A 24726-nucleotide genomic window follows, 5' to 3' on the forward strand; every position below is an offset into this window, starting at 1 on the left:
AAAAAAAAAAAAAAAAAAAAAAAAAAAAAAAAAAAAAACACACACCTGAAGCTGAGAAGAATTAAATGGTATATCCAGAGCCATATAGATGAAAAGGAGTAGAGCTGAGATTCCTAACTGGAATTCAAAGTTCAATGGCTTCCCTTTGTCCTATGGTCAAGACCATACATGTTAAGACTCTGCAGTCTGACCTATGCCTGATCCTTACCATGTACCAGTTTCCTTTGAATATGTCATGCCGCCTTCCACCCTAGGACCTTTGCTCTTTTTTCTGACTGGAAGGTTCTTTACAACCCTCTCCTCCTGATTAACTTGCCAATATTCTTCAGATCTTAGCTCTCCAAGACAAGTCCCTTTGACACTGTGACATAAGTCAGTTCGTAGAGCAACTTGTGCTATTTCCTCCTAACACTTAATACACTTTGCAGTTATATAGTTACATATTTATATTCCCGATGAGTTAATTAGTGTATGTTCTCTTCGCTTAGTCAATTGCACCATAGTCTCTGTCTCTCATCTCTTACGTAGCACAAAGAGCAGGTGATCAACTTGTATTTTTAGAATGGAAGAATGATTTCATTCTTCAGTTTTTTCATTATTTTGCGGATGTACTTAATGTTCTATGCCCCAAGAGGCTGCAAAATGCCAGGGTCTCGTTCTATTCATTGTGCATCACTGAATCTAGCCCAGCACAAAGCAAATAGCAGATATCGTGTAAATGTTTTTAAACAAATGAGAAAAGTGAACTACATATTTTGCTGGTTTTCCAAGCAGATCAACATCCTTTATTGTTAAGGCACAAAGTTCTCTTGGGGGCCTTTATCTAGAAAGCCTGTTTCATGGCCACTGTGTGTCAAGGAAGACTCATTCCTGACTTAGACACTCATTTAATTGTCCTACAGTACAAAAAAAAATCTTATTTTGATACACATTTTCATTATAAATGGAAGAATTGTATATAATGACCAGTGTTAACAGATTATATATCATGAAGTATCAGATAATTTATTGACACCTGACTCAGCTCTGATGTTGAAAGTGGACTAAACAGCCTGCAAGAAATTCAAGGATGGAGGTATCAAAGTCACTTATTACTTTGAATAAAATTAAATAAATATAACTGCAAAATAATTCAAGATGATGAACAAAAGAGCATGCTAATAAGCTGTCCTCTCCATGTGTCACTTATAAGTTACTTAAAGACTCAAACTTAGGGCTGGGGATTTAGGTCAGTGCTTCTGCCACCTGCCTTGCAAGTACAAGGTCCCGAGTTCGATCCCCAGTACCAAAAATACAAAACAAAAAAATAAATTTATCCAAGTAGAGAGACACATGATCTAAGATTCAATTAACAGTCCCATGGCCCTCTGCTAGCCTTTTGTGTTTTAATAGGTTTTGTTCTTAGTAGTGTTATTATTACTAGATATACTAAGGCAACAGTTTGGTAGATGACGGCCATCAAAAAGGTAGTTCATTGTACTCACAGATTCCAAGAGAAATATCAGTCTCACTATGGAGGTAAGAGATCATTCATGGGGTTCAGTCACAGGTAGAAGGAGAGATGGGACCTGTGAACTGGTGTTTCATTGTTGTTTCCAAGGGGAAGGAATATGTGAGGGTTTAGGACTGGCCTGTTTGAATAACTGACCCTGGGGTGATTAGGCTGTGTTTATGGTGGCCTGAGTGTGAGAGCCTGGTAAGGGAGGTGCTTGGGGGTGTGATTTCTTGGTTGATTTGTAGTTGAAAAGTGGATCCCTTGGAGGAAAGCTTTGCCCAAGGACGAGATCGGAGATGAGGGAGGAAAGAGGTCAAGGCAAAGTGATTGAAGCATATTATCAGACTCTCTGGAAGAAAATATCTGGCATCTGCTGATAGAACAAATGTGAAGGCATCTTTACAGAAGCTAAAAACATGGCTACTACACTGTGGCTGATGCACTTGGTAGTTTTATTAAGTTTGCAGTCTGTTCTTCATCTCCAAAAGAAATGAAGATAATAGTTACTGTCCTAACTCTCCTCTGAACTGTGATTCCAGACCTCCTAAACTTGTCTTAGGTCTTGTACAGCTTAAGAACCTATTTTTGAATAAATGTATTTTAATACACAAAATAAAATGTATTGGTTTACAAATGTTGAAGTACATTTCTATTTCCAGGTTAAGCAGCCTCGAGCCCTCATTTATCACAAAGGATGTAGTATAGCCATGTAGATAGACTGAGCTGAGCCAGACTGCTAAAGACTGCTCTCTTTGAAAAAGTGCATACTGTGCAGGCTGGTCCCCACACTTTTGTGAAATAGGTTTTGCTCATTTTTAAATTTGAGAGATAGGGTCTTATCCTGGATCTCCAAAGCCCAGTCGCATGGTATTTATTCCTTGCTTTGCCGCTTTTGGTCTTTGGACCCTCATCAGGTCACTTATCTGTGTTTCATGGCACTTCTTCCAGTTTTTCATTATTTTGCATGTATATTTTTTGCCTGTGTCCTCCATGAGGCTGCAAAAAAGGGCAGGGTCTTGTTTGCTTTATTTACTGTGAGTCTAGCCCAGTGAAAAGCAGACAGATAGTAGGTGTTAAGTGAATATTTATAAACAAATGGCAAAAGTGAACTAATTAGCTGGTTTTCCAAGCTGATAGTCATTCTTCATTGTTCAAGAGAGGACAAAGCTCTCTTTGGAACCTTTATCTAGAAAGCCTGTTCATCTAGAAGCCTGCTTGTGTCAAAGAAGACTCACCTCTGTCCAAGATACTCATTGTATCAGCACTTAAAGCTAAGTCTCTGGCATAATGGTAATGAAAAGCTTCTCATGAAAACTCATTCCCAATATATTTTAGATAGTTTTAAAAACTTACTGAGTTGTGAAAAATTTAAACATATACCAAAGTAGAAGCAAGAGTATAGTTCATCTTACCCATTACCCAGTGTCAATAATTATCAGTATACCCTCCTCCATGCTCCATCTTACCCTTATACATCATGACTTTTTATTATACCACATCTCAGGCATTGTATTTTATTTATAACGACTTCAGAGAGTATCTCTCGAAGATAAAGGTCCTTTAAGAAATAAGCCCCCAAATAAGCTTAATCCATTTTTACATCTAGAATAACAAAGCTCATTTCTTAAAGTTTTGAGACATCCAATCATTGTTAAAATTTTCCCAGTTGTCACATAAATGCATCTTGGCAGTTGATTTGCCTGAATCAAGATTCAAACCAGGTTAGCGTATACTGGCAAATCTCTTAAATCTTTTTCCTTCTTTCATTTTTTTTTCCATTTGCCAATTTTTTGTAAATTAAAGAAACAAGATAATTAGTCTTGCAAAGTAATCTCATGTTCTTGATTTTACTGATTGCATTCCTCAGGTGGCATTTAAGAAGTTTTAAATCTGTTCCCTGTATTTCTCATAAACTGATAGAGCTGGAGGCTTAATAAAGTTCTGGTTAGATTTTTCAGTAAAATATTTCATAGGTATTACAGTCATGTTGGAAGATGCATTAAGTCTTGTTTATATAGTACAAGAGAGCAGTGGAGTTTGGTACCATCAACTGGAATTCTCCATCAACCTTTTCACCTGATGTAGGGGTTCTCAGTTCTGCCTGCATTAGAACAGCTGTGAAGCTGTTAGCCCTTTCTGATGATCAGGCCTCACTCCAAGAATTGGTCCATGGTGGGCCTCAGCTTAGTAATTTTTTGAATCTGAGGTGATTGCAATGTACAGACTGTATTAAGGATCCATGACCTGAAAAATTTGGTAGTGATCAGAACTTTTCCTGTAGATCCGTTCTTTCAGAAGAGTTTGTTAAATGGTGGTTTGGCAGTATAATTTCTTCACATACTAGCAAAAACTCTTCTACTAAAACTTTCACTCAGTCTTTGGTTTTCCCTTTAGTTGTTCAGGAAAAGTAGAATAAATATAAATAGGGATTTTACCAAATATCTGGATACTGAGTTGCGTATGAGCATCCTATAAAGGTGACCAGTGAGTTTTAAGAATTTTAAGCTTATGGATTTTAGAGCATTTGATGTTTCAAACCATTGCATATATTATTACTTTAATGTTGACATTGTTTAAATTTTATCCAAAAGAAGGCCTTTTAAGTCAGCTTCTGACATCTTTTGACAATATTTAATTTCCCAGTAGTAGTATTTCATTACTTCTTTGCTTTTAAGTATGTCAGTGTGCTTTAGGCACATTTTATATATTTGATAATTTAGTTTTGTAGTTTCCTCACCTTAGATTATTTCTGTCCTGAACCTGACAGCATCATTTGATAGTTTAATTTTCTCTATCCTATTTGGTGACACTTTACTTAGTGACTATAGAATGATTACTAAATAAATTGTATAATTATAAATTTCAGTAATAATTAGGAAAAGCTATAAAATTATGTAGAAAAATCCTTATCTTTAAAAAACTACAGTGAATGTTGCATAAATCCTTGGTAACCTATTTGTGTGTGTATTTTTCTCCACAGTTAATGTCCATCAGTGTGTTGGCGGTCTCTGCTTGGATGAGGGATTACCTGAATAATGTTCTGACTTTAACTGCTGAAACAAGGTAAACTCTGTAATTACTGATAGAATTCTTTCATTAGGTTTCCTCAGATCCTGGTTTTTAAATACCTCTGTCTTTAGCTGTTTACAGGATGGTGCTCCTCTGTGCTCTTTAGGGCAGTTTTGCCTGCCCACTGCTGCAGACACTTGTATTTTCCAGCATTGTCTTCGAGGTTTGCCACCACTCCTGTAAGGGCTCCGGCAGCAGTGTGTTCCTATTGACACTTCTGGGTATAGTAACACTGCTTGTCCTCCTTACTGCATCTCAGCCATGTCATTTTTGTGTGTAAAGAACAGCTGAGCTCTTTTCCCCTAAGAAAACCACTGTCCACTTCCCCTTACCTTTGTTTTCCTCAGATAATGAAAGCCAAACCTCAACACTATTTTCTTCTTAAATTTCAAGGATTGATCCCCTAACATGACAAGGGACAAATTCTTTGTCCTCATCTCTGAATGAAGGCTGTAATATATACTGCTCAGAATTGTGTTAAGGATTATATGATATAGCTTTATTGTAAAAAATCCTAATCACAATGGACTTTGTAAGCACTTAATAATGGTTAAGTTTTACATTATATCTTGGGAATATGTGGACTATATCTTACTTACAGTCTGATATTTTTTCTTTCAGAGTAGAGGAGGCCGTCATCTTGACTTACTTTCCTGTAGTTCATCCGGTCATGATTGCTGTTTGTTGCTTCCTTATCATTGTGGGGATGCTGGGATATTGTGGAACGGTGAAAAGAAACCTGTTGCTTCTTGCATGGGTACAATGTTTTTATCTTCACTTCATTATAGTTTAAAAAAACCAGCTGGCAATGGATTGTTTGCTATCAGTCTGTAAGATTATGTACTTAGGGAACCGTGATAGCAGTAACTTGAATCCGTGATAATTGTTCAGCCTCCTGTGAATCTGGAATCTTTCTTTCCGTGACTGATGATTTCAAAATGAGTATTTGCTGTATTCAAATAATGAGTTATGCAAATACGTGGGCTTTTTAATTATTTCACTCCAGCTATGTATCGACATTTTCATTTGAAAGCATTAGTTCTTTTTAGTGTCATAGACCTTTTTATCACTCAAAAAGGTCCCTTAGGACTAGAACTGAGAAGTCATAATGGAATTAATTTTCTTTCTCTTCTATTTTTAAACAACCCACCCTGTTATCCCATGTAGAATTTAGGTGGTGAGCTAGCAGATATACATGGAAATCTTGGTGCTGTGTTTGTGCAGTTTAGTAGCTGTAAATGAGTCTCAGTTTCTCCAAACTTACTTTTTGTCTTAACTCTTAAAGGTTTATATTGCATAACTTTTTAAGTTCATTACATCATTAAAATTCTATGATTAGTCTTTTAAATAAAAATGTAGCAAACTTCCTTTTAACATTAAAGATTTCAGTCATTTTAAAGTAATGTGCACAGTACATAGATTTTTAGAAGAGGATGCTGGTATAAAATATTGCACCAGGTAGTGAGGCTGCTGACATGTACTTGCAGACATGTACGACTCTTGAAAAGTTAATTTGGTGAATATGTTATTCTCTTTACAGTAGATCTCAGCCATGGTTGTGCATTCATTTTATGTAGAAATCTGAAGGAAGTTGAGTGGTGTGCCAGTAAGGTGGATCCCTGGGTAGAAAGGAAGCCCCATTTGTAGTATTTGAGGATTTCTGTAGAACAGGGATAGGGTTTTAGCTCAGTGGTTCTGCCGCCTGCCTCGCAAGGGAAAGGACCCAAGTTCAACCCCTAGTACCCCAAAACACAAAGCAAAACTAAAAAACATGATGCAAGCTTGTATCCATAGGACAAATACCCCCAGCATGGTTGATTTCAAGTTATCAACCTGACATTATCAAATGTGGGTTGGGGAAGGAAGAGTACGTACTGGTTCTTGCTATCCAGTTTGTCCACACTGCTGCCTGGCAGGCTCCTGCCCCATGCCTGTTGAAACAGAAACTTAGTATGAAGCTGCACCGAAGCTCCAAATTTCACAAGAACAACCTGTGTTAGTGGATTACTGGGCCTCTTGGAGGATAGCTCTTCTGGGTGAAGATTGGAAAACAGAAAATACTATAGAAAATAAACCACACAAGAAATGGAAATATGCCCAGCGCTTTACTTCCCTCCACATGGAGAGATAGTAATGAGCAGAATGGTGAAAACGTTTGGAATCATATTTTGAGTTAGACTGGGCAATAATTTTAAAATAAACTAAAGAATTTTATATAAATATTATATACTTCGAGGGGTATATAGTATATTTAAAGTTTGAAAAACCCCAGAGTCCTTTTTCAAAATAACTATTTTCTTTTTCTTTTTTTGTTTTTTGAGACAGGATCTCACTATTTAGTTGATACTGACCTGGAACTCACTATATAGCCCAGGCTGGTCTCAAACTCACAGCGATCCTCCTGCCTCAGCCTCCCAAGTGCTGGGATTACAGGCATGCGCCACCATGCCCGGCTAAAATAACATTATCACAATGTCCTATGCAGAACTAATGTCCTATGCAGCCAGTTCAAGTATGGCTGCTATTTTCTTCCCTCCTTTCAACTTTTACTCTGCATGGTCCCTAGGCAGGTGGGTTGATAGGAGGTGCGGTTAGGTATTTCACAGGACTCCCAAGGCTTTGGGGAATACATTTTGAAAATTATTCATTCCATTTACTTGTTACTATAGCAAGTTGACAAATAAAGTAATTTGGCCTGACACTTAGGTAGAATGGACCATACACTTGTAAGTGAGAGTCAAATTTGTAACTTGGGGAAGAGCATTCTGATGTAATAGTGACATGGAGGGGCAAGGTGTCAAGTGTTAACGTGTTCATTTAGTCACTTTTCACTTTTCACTTACTGACCACATCTGTACATCTGTGTGATCAGTTTTTGCCATCAGACCAGTGTGTGTGATAATCTTACTATTCTCTGATAAGATCTCTACTAGGGTCGTCTGAGACCCGAGAGGAAGAGCGCCACGCTTAACCCTAAGAACTTAGTGCAGGTTTCTGAGCGGATGACAAGCACAGATTGATGCTCCCTTCTTCCCTCTCCTTTGCTTACTGGATGCTCTCTTTTTCATGAAGCAACTTTTCATGCATTCTGTTCCAGGGTCCACGGGTCATCTTTGTTGCTTCTTTCTCTGACTGTCTTTGGCCACTCATTTTCCATTACTGTTGTGCTGTCTCTGTAGTCATGGCAAGATTCTAGACTTCATTTTGTCCAGCTCAGAAGAGCTTCTTCCTTGCTAAAAAAAATGAGCTGTGGTCTCAACTCTCAGTCACCTGTCACTCACATCCAGTCTGCATCTGGTCTGTTTCCCAGGCAGTTGCTTCTCTGGCTTACCCTTCCATAATTCCCTCCCCTACTCAGTGGCCACATCCTACAGGCAGTGATCCTACAATCTCAGCAGTTTGTCCCCTCTTTTCTATTCTCATTTGGAATGCCCTCATGCATTCTCTCCTGACTGCTTGCCTGAGTGTGTAGCCTCCTAACTCATCTTTCTGCCTCTATTATCTTGTATTCTACCCATGAACCAGTGCTGTCGGGTTTATCTAATAAAACCACAATCACCTTATTCCTCTGTTCCAAGACTTTGGTAGTTTCCCTGTTGGATCATGAATATTTATAGACCCCTCCCAGTTGCATCAAGCCCTTCCTACATTCAAGCCTTCATCAGCAATTTTTAGCTTTCTAACCTAGATCCATATTCTCTGGCCAATCTATGATTTTTACCCTTGAGCAAATGTTTCTTGCTTTGTTCCTCCCTGCCCTTATTCTTACGGATCCTTCAGCGGCAAATTTCTTCTTCTTTTCTTTAGATATTAGCAGTCCATTAAGACTTACCTGAAATGCTACCTCTTGAAATAATAGCCATGACAATGATAATAATGACAAAGTAGATAATGTTTCTAAGGTGCTTACCATCTTGGAAACTGTAGTTTTACATATTTTTCCCATGAAATAATCAATTTCATCCTTTCCACAATGTTAGTGAGACAGGTGCCATTATTGTCTTGTAATATAAATGAGGAAATGAAGTACAGGGAGGTTAAATGACTTTCTTGAGTTTTCATAACCAGTAATTTGAGGATCTACTATTTATACCATGGCTGTCCATTTTCAACAACACATTCATAATAATTTTGCTTAGTCTACAATTTCTGACCTTTCCTAAGTTCTTACTGTGACATCTTGCAGCATATAAAACATTTTATTTTTTAATTTTTGCCCTTTTTACTAGTATATGTCTGTATATGTAATAAATATATTCATTGTGAGCAAGTACATCTTTAGATAATATTGTTCATTTTAAAGCTGGGAACAGTCGTCTGAGATAGGCAAATATTAAAAGAAATTTAAAGCACTCAGTTACATACCCAAGGTCACTGGGCAATCAAAGGTAGGACTAGGATGCAGACTTCAGTGGTTCTGATTGCCAAGAAAAATTTTTACTGGGCCTTTACTGATGTTTCCACTGTATTCTTCTCAACCTTTGAATTGCAGTGTATTGTGCTTATTATGAATCTCTCTTTTGATTATCAGCCCAGGCTACTATACCACAAGCAATTTGGTAATATGAACCCTTCATCTTGCCCATTGCTTTAATACATGTTTATTAAATTCATCGATGGGCAGGAAACTAGAACAGCAAGAGTGGGGGCACCCAGTATGTTAGCTTGAGGATGGTGCCTGGTGAGACCCTGAGTGAGGGGCGAAGAGGAGTCTGGAGGTCAGAAGGATTTGCATTCCAAGGGCAGTGCCTTCTTAAAGTGGAATAAGGTAATGAAGAATCTAACGTGATGTTAAGTCTTTGGCAGATCTTTGCAAGACAGCTCTTATATCTTTTTCTTTTGTGCCCTTTAGCCTTTTATCCTAATTTTTAAAACATAGAACATTCGTTACTTTTATTTTGGATGTAAATATTTAAGCATACAGAAGCATTCATCCAAGTTGCCCATTTCCCTGTACTCAGTCTTGTTTCGCTTTTAGGACCCATAAACCAGATTTTAGTGAGATAGCTATTTTTAAAGGACAGTTGGTGTCTCTGAGAGCTGCTCTATCTCTTGAATGATTATGAAAAGAAAGACTGCAGCTGGGCAGTGGTGCTGATCATGTAAAATGAAAAATATTATTCATTTTCCTGGTTAGAAAAAAGAGCCTCTTTCAAAACCTATCTTTACAACGAACCTGTCCCTGACACCCCTCCACCACCCAAAAGAGCAGTAACAAAAGCTAAGAGGCCACCAATTAGAAAAAGTTTGTGATGAAAGGGCATACATTTGACCTTTCTGTTGAATTATAGACTTATGGTGCAAGTTTTTAAAATACCCTAATTCAAGTTTCCTGAGTAAAAAAAGATATCCAATTAAATTTAATTTCAGATAAACAATGAATAATTTTTTAGTATGAGTATATCCTATGAAATAGATATATATCCTGTACTTAAATTTCATTTGCTATTTATCTGAAATTCAAATTTAAATGAACATGCTGTATTTTTGTTAAATCTGGCCACCCAACCCTAATTAGATGTGTTCTTAGTGCGAAACTATCATAGAGAGGCAAACATTTATGTATTTATATGAAGGGATTAAGAATAATTAAAACCTAACTATAATGGGAAAATAGACTAGCAATGACTAGGAAAAGAAACCTGAACATGTTATGACTTTCTAAGCAATTTCAGTAACAGAAATTCCTTCTCTTTAGAAGAGAAATTGAAGCTAAAAGGAAATTGGTTTTAAGCCTTAGATGGGTACTTTCCAAGGCTCGAGCGGCAGACTAAATGAAATTCATTTGTTATGGCAGTTCTACCTTGCTATTAACACAGGCATTAGGAAAGCAGTGCCAGCTCAGGCGGAATGTAAACAGATTCAACAGAGAAGTTTACAATGTTGACATCAGCTGAATGTCACCATCAGGAGATCATCATTTGCCAGGACGTGATCCTAATACAGGCTCACCTGCCAGCAGAGCGCAAGCAGCCCAGCGCTTGGCAGCAGTGAAGGTGGATGTACTTTATATAATGACCTGTGGGTTTTGTTTAAGAAGGGAGATTTTTTTTCAATTTTATTATTCTAAAGAATTTGCATATAGCTATTGTGTGGAAACATTTTTAAAGCTTTCTTAAAATATAGAATTATTGAACCAGGTCTAAATGACTTCCTTAATGGAAATCAAGTACATGTTTAATGGCCATGAAGAAATTTCTTCATTTTAATTGTTCTGTTGTTAAAAATCATAATGAGAAACCTGGATATCTTAAAACAGTAATGAACTTTCTGTAAACCTGTTGTTTAAAGCTTTCTCTTGTGTAGTTATGAAATTTGTAGTTATATAGATACTCATAAGTTATTAAATTGAAATTAAACTACTAGTAGAATATATTTATTATTTTGTTTATATTTTTGATTGAGAGCCTGCAACTTTTTTTTTTGGTACCGGGGATTGAACTCAGGTCCTTGGGCTTGCAAGGCAGGCCACCGAACCTCTGAGCTAAATGCCTGGCCCCTACAACTTTATTTCTAAATTAAGGTTCATTATATTATTTACCTTGTGTTCACATTTGCTCAGTGTTTTGCCTTTGTTTTCTCAGAAAATATTCATAGCCGGAAGATGTGATTAGACTTATTTACAAAGGAAGAAAGGTAATGTTCTCCCAAGACACACAGCCGGTAGTCTCTATCATTTACATTCAAATACAGTCTGTGTTCCAGTCCGTGCATATTTTACCACACATCACTAGTATAATACCTTTAATTCTTTACTGGCATTATTTCTATAAGGCTTAACTATGCTTCATTTATTACTCAAATGGATTCAACAGTCATTTAACTTTCAAAAATGTAATCTTTTGGTGTTCTTACTAAAAAGGAACTCTAAAATTCCACCATAGTTATCATTTTCTCTAATCCTGTCACAGAAGCAAGCAGGTTCTCCTTTCCTTTTTCCTTTCCTCCCTTACCATTCTCCATTTCTTTCCTTCTCCCTCCTTAAGCATATATTGAGCACCCAGCCTTTGAGAGACACTTGAGAAACGAAGATGAATGAAGAGAACAGAAAGAAAAGAACACAGGAAAATGTAGTATTAAATGTACAAATAAATCAATGCAGCAACCTGTAATCAGGAGCGATGGAGACTTGCTGAAGTTTTTATTTGAGAGTCTTTATTGGATACTGAAAATGCACTAGGATTTTGTGGCAGAGAAGAGGAGCAAAGGGGATTTGGAACCACAAAAAAACTGTGTACAAATGTGGAGGGGTGAAAGGTTGCAGCAAATTTAGGCAAAATTATGGCTGTGGTGTTGGTATGCAGTGAGAGGAACCTGAAGTCAGTCCAATTGTAAAGGTCTTTGTAGAGAAGTCTGATTTTATTTTGTGGAGTATACAGGTCCAGTGGGTATTTCTAGTTAGGAGTGAAATCCTTTACATTTAGAACAGGAGGCAATAGAAAACCTCCACATAACAGTGGAACATGTAGTACTTACATATAGCATTAGTAATTATTCTAGCTTTTGTATTCAGAAGAGCCTATAACCTAGTTCTATGACCATTTCTGTTTCTTCGGTGATGGCAGTATGTCTGGAAAGCACGCAAGCAGATGTCTTTAAAAGTAAATGCTGTGTCAGTAACGGGCAACCAGGACAAGTGCATGATATTCATGTTTTAGTGTTGGGTCTTTGTAAGGGGGTTGGTGCTTATTGGACCTTTTGTTTACTACAGGGTTGGAAAGATGAGTGGTTCCATGTTTGTATTTCTGTCCTTTGCACATAAGGGTTCTTTGTCATAGTGAGCGTTTTAACTCATGTCATCTGTTGTTTCTTAAAGATACATTTCAGATACCTTTGGTTAAATATGAATCAAATAAGTCTATATCCATTGATTTGGTGACTGCTGTTACTTTGTGCCAAGGTGAAAACCAGGTCTTCCTGCGGTCTTCCTCTTTCTGAGGGTGGTCACCAGTACAGCTAACACTGCCTGGAGGTGAATGACACAAGTGGCCGCTGGTTTTGCTGTCTCATTTGCTTCCGCATTTGCCTCCTCACTGAGTTCCTTTGGTGCACATACAGCTGTGGATATCCATTTAAAAGTAGATGCATACCTAAGTTAAATGAGAGGGTGAATCACAAAATGCAAAGAATGAGAGCATTAAACCAAGGAGGAAAGTCATTTCCAGCTCAACTGCATAATGTATGATGTTTAATGACTAAACAATAAGATGATGCATAAAGGAATCCATTTTTCATGAAATTACATAAATTTTAATAACTTACTTTAAAAAAACCCGATCCATACATCTTCTCAGTTTTTCATGTAAAGCATGGTCACAGGCCCTGGTTATGTGTTCATGTTAAGATGAGTCATCTCAGTTCAGGAGCCAGAAATAATAATTAAAACTTTATTTTAAATATATAAAGAATATATTTATGCTATATACTACTATAATATGCCATAATACTTGGTATTTCTGTTAAACCATACATTTGAATTATTCTAAAATAAATAGTTGTTCCCAAATTTTCTTTAGATTGACATTATTTCTGTTTTAAAATAGGAAGACTGGAACCTATAAATTTCCTCAAAATGTTTGCAACTCTGTAGATATTTTAGAAGCACTATCCTTAAAAAGATGTGAATTTTTATTAGATGATACTTGCCAATTTAAGAATCATTTCCTAATAGAAAACGTGAGATATTCCAGTGTTTCTCCCAAGAAACAATACTTAAAACTTTTTTAAAAATTCAGGTGTGTGCAGGGTTTGTACCACTGAGTTGACAGCATGGACTGATAATTTTAATGAGATAATTTGTGACTTGCCTTTTATAATCGTTTTCATTCCAAAATGTCTCTTTGTGTATTAAAGACATTTTGAAAGAACTCCAAGGAACAGTAGTCTTGTACCACTGAGAGCACTTAATAAAAGAACATAAGAATATGTTTGAGCTGAGACTTGGTAAAGGGAAGAAGAGGGTAGGTGGGTGGTGAACAGTGGTTGGGGCCGAGCAGTGCCTTTGGGGGGCCATTGTTGGGATCAGGGCACCCCGGAGAAACTCAGTGGCTGCTGAAGGGATTGTTTGAGGCAGTGTGGGCAAGCCGGTGGCGGGCTTGGAGAAGGACACGTGGGTGTCCTTGAGTGGATGAACAGCCGGTATAGCTGAGTGCTGGCCCTGGGAATTGGGGCTGAGATATGGAGAGTGTTGATTGCCAGGTGCATGCAGCAGGCTGAAGTCCTCTGAGCAGAAGGTGATATGATCTGACCCATCTTGTGTTCACATCCTTGGGTGCAGTGTCTCTCTCAGTTGCTTCTGACTTTTTTGTTTAATTACCTGCAGGAAAATGGTGACCTGGTTGTGCCCCTATGAGATAAGGGGGCTTTCCCTGTGCAGAACCTTAGTTAATGATAGAAGAGAGAATGGAAGAGACTGTTATTCTTACTATGTGGCTTTAGTGATAACAAAGGTTCATAACAGAGAAAGCAATACTAATGTTTTAGATGTTTTTCCCAGATATCCATTATTAACAAAATTCTACTTATCTGAGTTACTGTAGTTCATATTTAATAGCAGAAACACAGCCATCAAGCTAAATTAGACATCTGGAAACTGCCTGTTGGCTAATGTGCAGCTTTGATGATTTAATTTCGTTATTATTTACAGACAGTTTTCCTTCCCCAAACACTAAACATAACTACGCACCAGGTTGTAACATTCCCAAAGAGTTGTATTCTTATGCTTTTTTTTTTTTTAAGGAATATCCCCTATATTTTGGGTTAAAGAAGAAAGTATTTTTCCTAGAATAGATTTATCATTTTTTTTTTAAAGGAATAAGCTTGTCCACTTGTAAAAAAAAAAAATGTATATGTAGATTTGTAAAATTTAAGGGAAACTAATTTCTTTAAGTCTTTTTAATAAATGGATTTTTTGGTTATTCTAGAAAATACACAAAAATAAGATGAAGTGCTTAACTTGTCCTAAAATAAAAGTAAAATAATGAAAGGAATGTGACAAAAAGATACATTCAGAGTTATGAATAGGTTCAGAAGTTATTGGCAGATACCAAAGTTTGCGTTTTCTGTCTGCCTCGTCAAAAGTCGTCTTAAATTTTCAGTTTCTTAACTTGTTGTCGTGTGAGAAGCATTGTTCCAGTGCTGCCTGCTGTAATAAACTCTTGTCCCTGTGTTATTTGGGAAGAGTCTGGACACAATTAAAGTGGGTGGGGGTTTCTGAGTGAGAGCCACAGTCTGGGTCGGAATTGAGGCTGGCATTCTTTGGGCCATGTTACTTAGGATATGTCTAAGGCTGCTTCCTAATTGCATTTTTGTCTACAGGTTTTGGCAACCAGGAACCCATCTCATATAATCTGTAGTGATAGCCTCTTCAGAGGCCAGTCGCACCCTGTAAATCTTTTAAGATCTGGCTGAGTTTGTAGAGTGAGCTGACCTAGCTTCCAAGGCAACAGAAGCCATCTACACGGTGACCTCTGTAGCATGGCCAGCTGTCATATTGCTTTCCCTTAATGCTTTACCTCTCATGATTCAGGCCGCTGATCCCAGGGACTCAACCCTCAGCTACACCCATGGATCCTGCCACAACACACTTCTCTAGTAGCTGAAGCAACATGGGATTCCAGTGCTTAGTAATTGAGACTTTAGCAGTGTCACCTGTGATAAATTGGCTCAGCAATGGCCAAAAGAATTAAAGTAATATACCAAAAGGGAATTAAAGTAATATACATTTTAAATAGTCTTTTTTTAAGTATTTGTTAAGATTATTGGTACTTTTTTTTACTATTGAATTTTATACTTATTTTTAAAATTAATTTTATTGGTACTTTAAGGTACACAATATAATGACATTCATTGTGGGAAATCTATACCTTTACTAATCAATCTTGGTTCTTATTTTTTCCCTATTCCCCTGCCCTCCCTTCAACCCCTCCCTCCCTATCTACAAAGACTTTGTTTCCATTTTTTTCATTCTCTCATATTAATTCCTTTTAAGTGTTCAATATGATGACATTCATCATCGGGAATTTGTACCTTTACATGATGTATCTTGGTTCTTATATTTTTCCCCCATTCCCCTGCCCTCCCTTCAACCTCTCCACCCCTCTTTATTTACAAAGACTTTGTTTCCATTTTTTTCTTTTCATATATTTATTCCGTGGGAAAGAAAAGAAGGTAAAGAATAGCCTATGTTGATTCAAGTATAAGCCATCACGGAATGCTAATATTTTCTTGTGTTTGAATTTCTGCCTGTGCTAAATAATTGTATGATTGTTTCTTCAACAACTGGCTTAGTGTTGTAACTTTTTCTTCATGAATTAGACCGACCTTGTCCTAGTTATTATTTTAATTTTAATTGGAGTTTATTGGTACATTTTAGGTATACAGTACAGTTACATTCACTACTGGGATCTTCTACCTTTACATGACAGGTCTCGATTCTCATTTTGTCCCCTTATCCCTGCCCCATTATTTAAAAAGGAAGGAGATTCGGTGTGGCCTTTTCTTTGAAAAATGTATAGAAAGATATTGGATGTGTTGAATGATGGATCTTAGGGCTGGGGTTGTGACTCAGCAGCCCTGCACTTGCCCCACAAGCTTATGGTGCTGGTTCAATCCCTGCTGTTGGAAAAAGAAAAAAGAATGATAGTCCACAGAAAGTAACAAACCTATGTCCACTGTCACATTGCTTTGAGAATTAGCTAACCTCTGTGCGTGTGTGTGCGTGTATGTGCCTGCCTTTGGCTGTATTATTTGTGTGTGTGTTTTGACCAACGGGTATTAAATATTCTTGCCTGTTAGTATTGTAGTCCTTGAACATTCTTTACAGAAAGGCGGCTGTTCCATTATCTTGTGCAAATATTTGGCACTGGAATTCCCTTATTTACTAACTATAAGTAATATAATATTTTTAAACCTCCAATCGCTGGGAAAGGAAAAATAAACAACTGACATAAAGATACTTAGCACTGAAAGCTTGCAGAGTTTAGTATTTGACAGGGTAGAGACTGGAGTTTATCATTTATCATTTAATGAATACAGGCCTTTAATCATACTTTTTGTTTAGTAAAAGTGTTGGTTATGTAACATGTAAAAGGAGTCAAAAGGGTCTCTGTTTTAAAAATATTAAAATGTCCAGTCAAAGTATGTTATACTTTAAAATAGTTTTTATTTGGCTGGGGGAGGTTCCTCTCAGGTTGTATTAATTTTCCAAGATAAGCAAATCTGACTTTTGTAGTTTTTAAATTATGCTGAGTGTCACTGTAAAAAACAATGATCTGATGGTTTAGTTATAAATAAAGAGAGTAGCAGGTTAAAATAACTTTTATCATGTTTACAATTTTTACTTTTCTGTTTGTGAAACATACTCTTACTGCCAGGGTTTCTGTGATACTTCTTTGATTATCAACCCACCTTACAAAGAGGCCTATGTAAGTGTTAGAGGAAAGCATTATCATTTTGCTTCATTATAAAATGTCTATCTCAGCTAGTATTTATATAGAAAAACAGGTTGGACAATGACTGCCTTATCTGTTTCTGTTGATCTGAACAGGGGACTTCTGTTTTCTTTAGATAGTATATATCCCAGAGTCTTTTTTCTATAAAATTGGATGAATGAAAGTGTTCAAGTTCCATACTCATGGTTATCTTTCTTTCCTCTTAACAGTATCTTTGTAATTAAAAATCTTCTTTCCTATATTTATCAACTCTTTACCAGCATTAATATATTCAATAAGTTGATTATCTTTGTTAAAGATTGTTTTTGGTTTCATTAGATTGACAAATTTAAAAATGAAAATAAAAAACAAATCAATATTCTGAAAGTGAGAGTTATTTGAAATATTTTATATGAAACAAATAGCATCTTCTTAGAAAGTTTGTTAATATCAGTTGTTAGCAGTTAAGAAAAAATCATTCATTTCTCAGCTCTTTTATAAAAATTCTATGTAATGAACCGTTTAGTACTCATTGGCTACAACTCATCCCTACTTCTGTATAAAAATGTAGAATGTGAATAAGAAAAGCATCAGTTTTACTATTGGAAAGAAGCTAATCTGATCTAGTTGAAAATATAGCAAAAAAATATGGAATTGCTGTCACGTACAATTTGTCAAGGACTTTGACATGGCATTTAAAGCTGTATTTGTGCCTTTAATTAGCCAAACCTAGTAGGGAGCACCAAAAAACAATTGTTGATATCTTTAAAACTTTGACGTAGTGGTAGTTTTAATTTTTTCCACAAATGGAAAAAGTCAAAGATGAGTAGATAGAGTTTTTAATGACATCCCTGCTTAGTTTAAAGACAGAAAGAGCTTTGTATGCTCATATACGAACATGTGCTTGTGCAAGTGTGTGTTCAGAAGTTAGGATCTGTAGATGATGGATTTGAGGTATTGCTACCAAATCACCAACAGTATCCCTAACATAATATGTGTTTTGTATCTGACACTGTTTTATGTGCTCTCCATTATATTGACTCATTAAATTCTTCTAAATATACTTTGAGGTTGGCAGTAATGTTATCCTCGTTTTACAAAAGTCTTCACTGATGTGAAAAGAGGTTAAGTGATTTGTTCAATCACATTTAGTGAAGTTTTAAGAAGGGAGAGGGCATATGAGTTCTGTAGGGTGAAATTCTAAGAGAAGGGGGGCAGGGGATCAGACCATTTTTTAAAATAAATGTTTAATTGGGAAGGGTAGGGGAAAGGAAATAAGGGAAAAGAAAAAATATGAGGAAATGAAAAAAATGAAAATAAAGTATTTGTAAATAAGGAAGGAAGGAGGGGTTGAAGGGAAGGCAGGGGTAAGGAGAAAAAATGAGAACCAAGACCTGTCATGTAAAGGTACAAGATCCCAATGGTCAATGTAACTGTACTGTATACCTAAAATGGACCAATAAACTCAATGAGAAAAAAACAAAAAAAAAGAACAGGGGAAAAAAAAAAGAACCTCCTGAGATTTTACAGTTTTGTCTCTACAAACATAACGAAGTAAAATAGTTTTAAAAGGGAAGAGTAATAAATCACCTTTGTTTTAGGGGATACGTTTGCCCATGAGTAAGCAAGGGCTTAAATAGGAAACTGAAATGCCAAGCTTCTCCCTTCCTCCTCAGATATTTGCAGGGGACAAAGACTAGTAACTGGAACCATTCTTGCAATTTTGTGGGCAATCCTGCTTAGTTTAAAATAACAAATTGACTTTAGTCCTTTTTAAAAAAAGAAGTCAGCTCCCCACCCTTCACACTCATCCTGCTAGTTTTTGTTTTTTTTTTTTTTTTTAAGCAGATGTTTTGGGAAATACTGCCTCTATTCTCTCTGGACAGAGACCTTACTAAAGGTTTTACCAAACAGCTTTTGGGGTGTGATGCCAATAACCTCAGGAGGATGAGCACTTTTATACTGTCATTCTCCAATCATCATTAATCTCTGTTCAAGTCCCTGCTACATGCCAGGAAGTGTGTTAGGTTTTTTTAAACATAATGATTTCTCTTGTCTCAGCACAATGTACATTTTAATAGATGCTATTATGTGATTAAAAATGGGCACCATTAAGAGTGGTTACAGTGCAATAGCAGGTTACCTTATTGAAGCCTTTGAGCAACACCATGAAGTAATTCTACAAATGAGGAGGGTTACTCATTTGCCCATGGTCATCCAGCTGGTAGGTAAGGTAGCCTGAATCTGAGGTCAGGCTGACTTTATCTCAAAGCCCACATTCTTCTGTTCATAAATCAACAAGACAGCCTCATATGCATTGCTTTATGTAGACTTTTACTATCTAATCCAATAAAACCACCTATTTATGAACTGAAGGATTTATTCTCAGCCTGAGAGGTTTGATAAAACAACTAATGCTCAATTGCATCATTTCAGTGTCTTACTAGATGTGATTTTTCATGAACAGATGTTTGGGCTAAATCTGCTAGAATACAACTTTTAGATTAGTTATAGCAGAGGAGTTTAGTTATGTAAGGAACTTGAGAGTGAGTACTTTTTTGAAGCAAATAAAATAGTAAAGGAAATAACTGCATTCTTATTTCCTTGTATAAACACATATTTTCTCTTTCTTCATTTGTTTAAAGTGCTTGGTTGACAGTAGCCTGGGCATATGGGGAGAGTGTGCATATTGCTCTCTTTCATTAACTATGTAAGTGGCCTTAAACATTTCAAGTTGCACTGCATTATCACGGTGTAATATATGTAACCAACCCACATAAAACAGAAGCAGTATTTAAAATAGAAATGTGTAGGCAGAAATCAAGCAGAGTCAAATGTTAGCAAGAAACTCAAGGTTCAGATTAGGTAGAGAAAGCCAAGAAAATGCTGAAATTTCTCTCTCCAGTTAGTAAACTGATATTAAGTCCATTGACATTTATTAAATACCTGCTGTGTGACAGGGACCGGTTAGGCATTGGGAATAAATTCATGCTGAAAAATAAGATCTTGCCAGCCAGAACGGACTTCTAGCCGCCAAGTGCCCACTATGGCTGGTGAGTGAGGCAGGCAAGTGGCTAAAATCTGAATTGCTGAGGCCTGAGATACGTCAGACAGGGAAAGCCTGATATTCAGAGGAAGGAGAAAAGTATGGTCAAGAACAAGAGGTGAAGTTCAGGAAGAAACCGTGGCCCACTGCGGGGAATGGGAGCTAGGGTGGAAGAAAACACAGCATGAGACTGTGTTTCACAAACCAGGACAGAATAGCATTTGTATCTCCTTTCCATTTTCTGGAGTACTTTCACATGTACCAAATCAACCCTAACAATGCAGAAAAAAAAAAAAAAAACTTATTTTTATCCTCATTACTTAGATGAGCAAACTGACACCAGGAAAGATAAATGATTTGCCAAAGATCACACTGTGTTTTAGAATTGGATTTAAACTTCTATCTTCTGACGCCGGATTCAGAGCTCTCTCTATCATTCTAGAGAGGAAAGTGTTCAAGGGGAAGAAAAGATGAGTTGCTTTGGCAGAGACTGGTACAGACCAACCAGCAAACCAGGAGCGTTGGGAAAACGGTACAGGCTGACACTAGGGATGAGGGGTATACACATACATATAATAGGTGTGTACTCTTCACACCATAACAGAACACACTGGAAGATCTGGTGCTTAATTCTTTGCTAGCTTTGTTCTTTTTAAACTGTGGCTTAACACTATGTTTTTTTGTTTTTTGGGTTTTGGGGTGTTTTTTTGGATTTTTGAGTTTTTTTGTGGCACCAGGGATCTAACTCAAGACCTTGCGCTTGGGAGGCAGGCGCGGCACCACTGAGCTAAATCCCTGGCCCAACACTGTTTTACAAATGCTTTGTAACTCAGCCCTTAAAGTAAATAGTGACTGACTCTCTGTGCAATGAGCAATATGACAATTTTTATCAGTGACTCAGATCTCACTAAAAAAATTTAGGGGTAAATGCAGTTGATCTAGTGTGCTGCATCAAGGATAGATGGACCTTTAAAATATTCTCGCACTTGGAAAATTGGTCATTTCAGGCTAACATAATGTAACAAGGCAAAAGTGGCTGACCCTGAAGCTGCAGTATCATTTGTGACAATATTTTATTTGAGCTAAATTATAGATTTAATTCATCTAAGAAAGTTTTATAATGTTCATTAAACTTGTAATTCAACCTCAAGGTGAAATAATCGGTGTTCTTGAGTGTTAGTGAAAGAAAGAATAACTTTGTATGAGAGAACTTGCATCAACTGAAAACACTGGAAAGCTGATTCATCATTTTGGAATTTTCTCATATTTAAAGAGTGGGACTGGGGATTTAGCTCAGTGGTTCCAGTGCCTGCCTCTCAAGCACAAGGACCTGAGTTTGACCCCCGGTACTCCCCAAAAAAATCATATTAAAAGAGTGGTCCTATTATATGGAATTTATACTCTCCCTCTCATGAACTTCAGTGCCAGTTTTTAATTTGGGGGTTGTTTCAGATATGTATTCTTTACCTATGCATCTCTGTGGGTGTCTAAATGATGGTATTTCTAGGCCATTGTAGAGCTTATTTTAAGAAATCAAAGGTGATAGATTACCTGTTGTTATTACATACTCGGTGTTTCGCTCCATTGGCCTGCAGCTACTTAGATATCAAACAGGTTCATACATCTGGGCATTTGCCTATGCCTCTGTGTTGGGACTTTTCAGTTAGTGCAGCCCAGACGTTTATAAACTCGTCAATGACTCCAGGAGATAGAAGTGAGGGTAATGACTCAAGTGAGATGTTATAGGATGTGAAATCAGTCCAGAAATCTGTATGGTTATCCCCAAGACAAAGTCAGGGTATCGCCTCCTTCCATTCAGCAGACTTAATTAACATCCATGTGTGATTTATGCTTTAAGAGATGCTTTGGTTTTTGTTGTAACTGCACATTAGTTTTGAAAATAATTTAGGTTAAGAATCTGAGAAGCAAAAGTATCCTATAGCGTAATTTTGCTCTGAAGTCTCATGTCTCTTAGGGTTTTATCTAATGAAAGATAAGAAAATTGGCCGAAGGTTTGACTCAGTGGATCCACTGCCTGCCTCACAAGTGCAAGGTCCTGAGTTCAGTCCCTGGTATCCCCCCGCGAAAAAAATTGCTTACGCCAGGCCTAGTGGCACACGCCTATAATCCCAGCACTCAGGAGGCTGAGGCAGGAGGATCGCTGCAAGTTCAAGACCAGCCTGGGCTACATAGTGAGTTCCAGGTCAGTCTCAACTACATAGTGAGACCCTGTCTCAAAAAAACAAAAAAACAAACAAAAAAAATTGATGGCATATATAACTACTAAATATTTGGTCTCTGTGGAATGGGTAAATGTAACATTTTTCATGTCTAAAAAAGCATGCATGGAGAATGACTCACTTCAAAGTGCTCCTAGTGGGCTCACCACATTTCTTCTAATCAGCATGTCAAGGCTAAAATCTTTAAGTTAAGTCTTAGAAATAGCAACACTTGAAATTGAGATCAGAGTAGATTGAAGCTAACCGTGAGTACTCTATATGGTGAAAATAAAAGTAACTTGCTAAATAAGGTCCCCTTAACAGAATACTACTTTATCTTTTGAGCCAGTTTTTATTTTCAAGCCAGTTATTAATACTGCCTAAGAAATTACAGCATTATATATTCTTAATTTTTAAAATAAAAAAAATGTATAAGGGAAGCACATTAAAGCTAATAACATTGATTTGTATTTTTTAAGTTATAATTACTATATTATGGAAATTATCAAAAAACTCGAATTTTCTGTATCTTTTATTAGTTTTCCTATTTTGGGCAAAAATTATGAACAAAGAAACTTAAACATAAGCCCTAATGGTTCACAATCCTTGATTAACCCCCCTTTTTTCTTTTCCTGCTACCATTTTAGTTCAGCAGTGCTTTGTGTAAGTCATGTGCATCTTGCTGAGGGATCGAAACTGGCTTGTGTATGCTAGGCCAGCGCTGTACCACTGCACTACGTCCTCAGCTCTTTTTATTTTGAGACAAGTTCTCTCTGAATTTCCCAGGCTGGGCTCCTCTTGACTAATCCTTCAAAGTGGCTAGGCTTCCAGACTTGTACCTCTGCTCATATACCTTTACTTTTCTTAGGAGGTTTTTCAAAAAATAGCCAGAATTAATTCAGTAATGTACCTCAGATCATGTCACCTGCTGGTGGATTTCCATTAAACTTAACAATAAGAGGCAGAATCCTTTCTGTCATCCACAGTGCTGTGGTTCTTTTTGCCTCCGAGCACTTACATGTACTTATTCTACCCATCCCACCCCATTCTGTGCTCAAGTTACTGTTTCTAACTCACCAGCTTACTCTGCAACATGGCCCTGCCTTTGATGTGTCTTCTTTCTGGCTTGCTTTGTCTCAAATTCTGACTGTATCACCTTCTTTTTGGATCACTGATTCACCTTACAGGTCACCTTTATGAGACCTTTTCGAATCATCCAGTCCAAGAGAATGCTCCATCACTTACTATCAAATTACTCTACTTTGTTTTCATTAATCTTTTATGTAACAAATATTTATTGAGTACCTGTTCGGTGACGAGAAATAATAACGTGCCTGCCATTGATGGAGGCTTCTTCCCAGTGAAGGAGATAACAAGCGAGCCTTTCTGCCGTTACCTGTACCCCAACCCTACACTATTAAGTGAAGGGGAAGATCCATCAGTTCAGTGTCATTTTAGTTCTTCTGGACTTGGTGAGGAGCACTTTAAGAAAGCCCACTCTTTCCCCACACTCCCGTTACGTGTCTGCTGCCACAGCTGGGGAGGTGGTAAGGAGTAGCACTCACAACACCGCTACGGGGCTCAGTCATCCACCCTCCTCACTCTGTCTGTCCCCTTCTGGAGCAAGCCACTTACCTACTTTCTGATTTGATTTTCTCATTTGTAAAATGGAGTTATCTTACCCATTTCACAAGTTTCTTGAGTGAATGAATTATGAAAGTACTTGAGAAATACAGCCTCATCCAAAAGCTGCTATTTTTGGTTCTAATCGTGAAAACAATTTCCACTTTCCCCCTTGGGTGTCTGAGCTCCGAACTGACATTTCCAGTGGTTCTATATACATTTCTATGTTGCTCATAGAATGACCAATTTCATCTTCCAACAAATCTAGTTACCCCTTCCCATTTCTATGCTTTGGGGATATACATCCTTTCCTCTCACATTGTAAACCCAGACACTCCAGAGTCACGTCAGTTTTCCTTTGTTACATCTCCCGAAGCTGTTTCCTACCTATTTGCAAGCCACTGTCTAAACTGAGGTCCTCACCTCCTGCTTCCTCTTGGCTGACTTCGAAGGCGTCTTCAACCCTCCCCCTGAGCCTTTTCCTTCCGAACCATTATTAAAATCCTACCATTATTTAATCTGATTATCTTATCAGAACTTTGAGAGATATCACCTTATTATCTACATGACAGATTTAAAATCCATTCATGTACTATTTAAAGTTTGTTATACAAGGTGAATACCCAAAAATCAATAGCCTTTCTATACACAAATAACAGACAGACAGAAAGAGAAATAAGGGAAAAAATTCCTTTTACAATAGCATCCAAAAAAATGAAGTATCTAGGAATCAATCTAACAAAAGAAACAAAAGATCTCTACACTGAAAACTACAGCACTCTGAAAAAAGAAATCGAAGAGGATATAAAAAAATGGAAAGATATCCCCTGCTCCTGGGTAGGA

At 37.1% G+C, this 24726-nt stretch overlaps 1 protein-coding gene and 1 long non-coding RNA gene across 2 annotated transcripts in view; both read left to right on the forward strand.

Annotated features, from left to right (window-relative positions):
- Positions 1 to 24726, forward strand: part of Tspan12 (tetraspanin 12) — a 65944-nt gene that overhangs the window by 9174 nt on the left and 32044 nt on the right. Inside the window, exons 3-4 of the mRNA XM_010635336.2 lie at positions 4476 to 4558; positions 5186 to 5321. Of these exons, the coding sequence (XP_010633638.1) occupies positions 4476 to 4558; positions 5186 to 5321 (219 nt within the window). The remainder of the gene's footprint in view (positions 1 to 4475; positions 4559 to 5185; positions 5322 to 24726) is intronic.
- On the forward strand, positions 10188 to 12292 carry LOC104869929. Its single transcript, XR_782399.2, has 3 exons — positions 10188 to 10560; positions 11149 to 11200; positions 11551 to 12292. It is a non-coding gene; the product is annotated as an uncharacterized LOC104869929 (long non-coding RNA).

This window comes from Fukomys damarensis, unplaced genomic scaffold, assembly GCF_012274545.1.
Source record: "Fukomys damarensis isolate Sample0158 unplaced genomic scaffold, DMR_v1.0_HiC HiC_scaffold_4, whole genome shotgun sequence".
Lineage (NCBI taxonomy): Eukaryota > Metazoa > Chordata > Mammalia > Rodentia > Bathyergidae > Fukomys > Fukomys damarensis.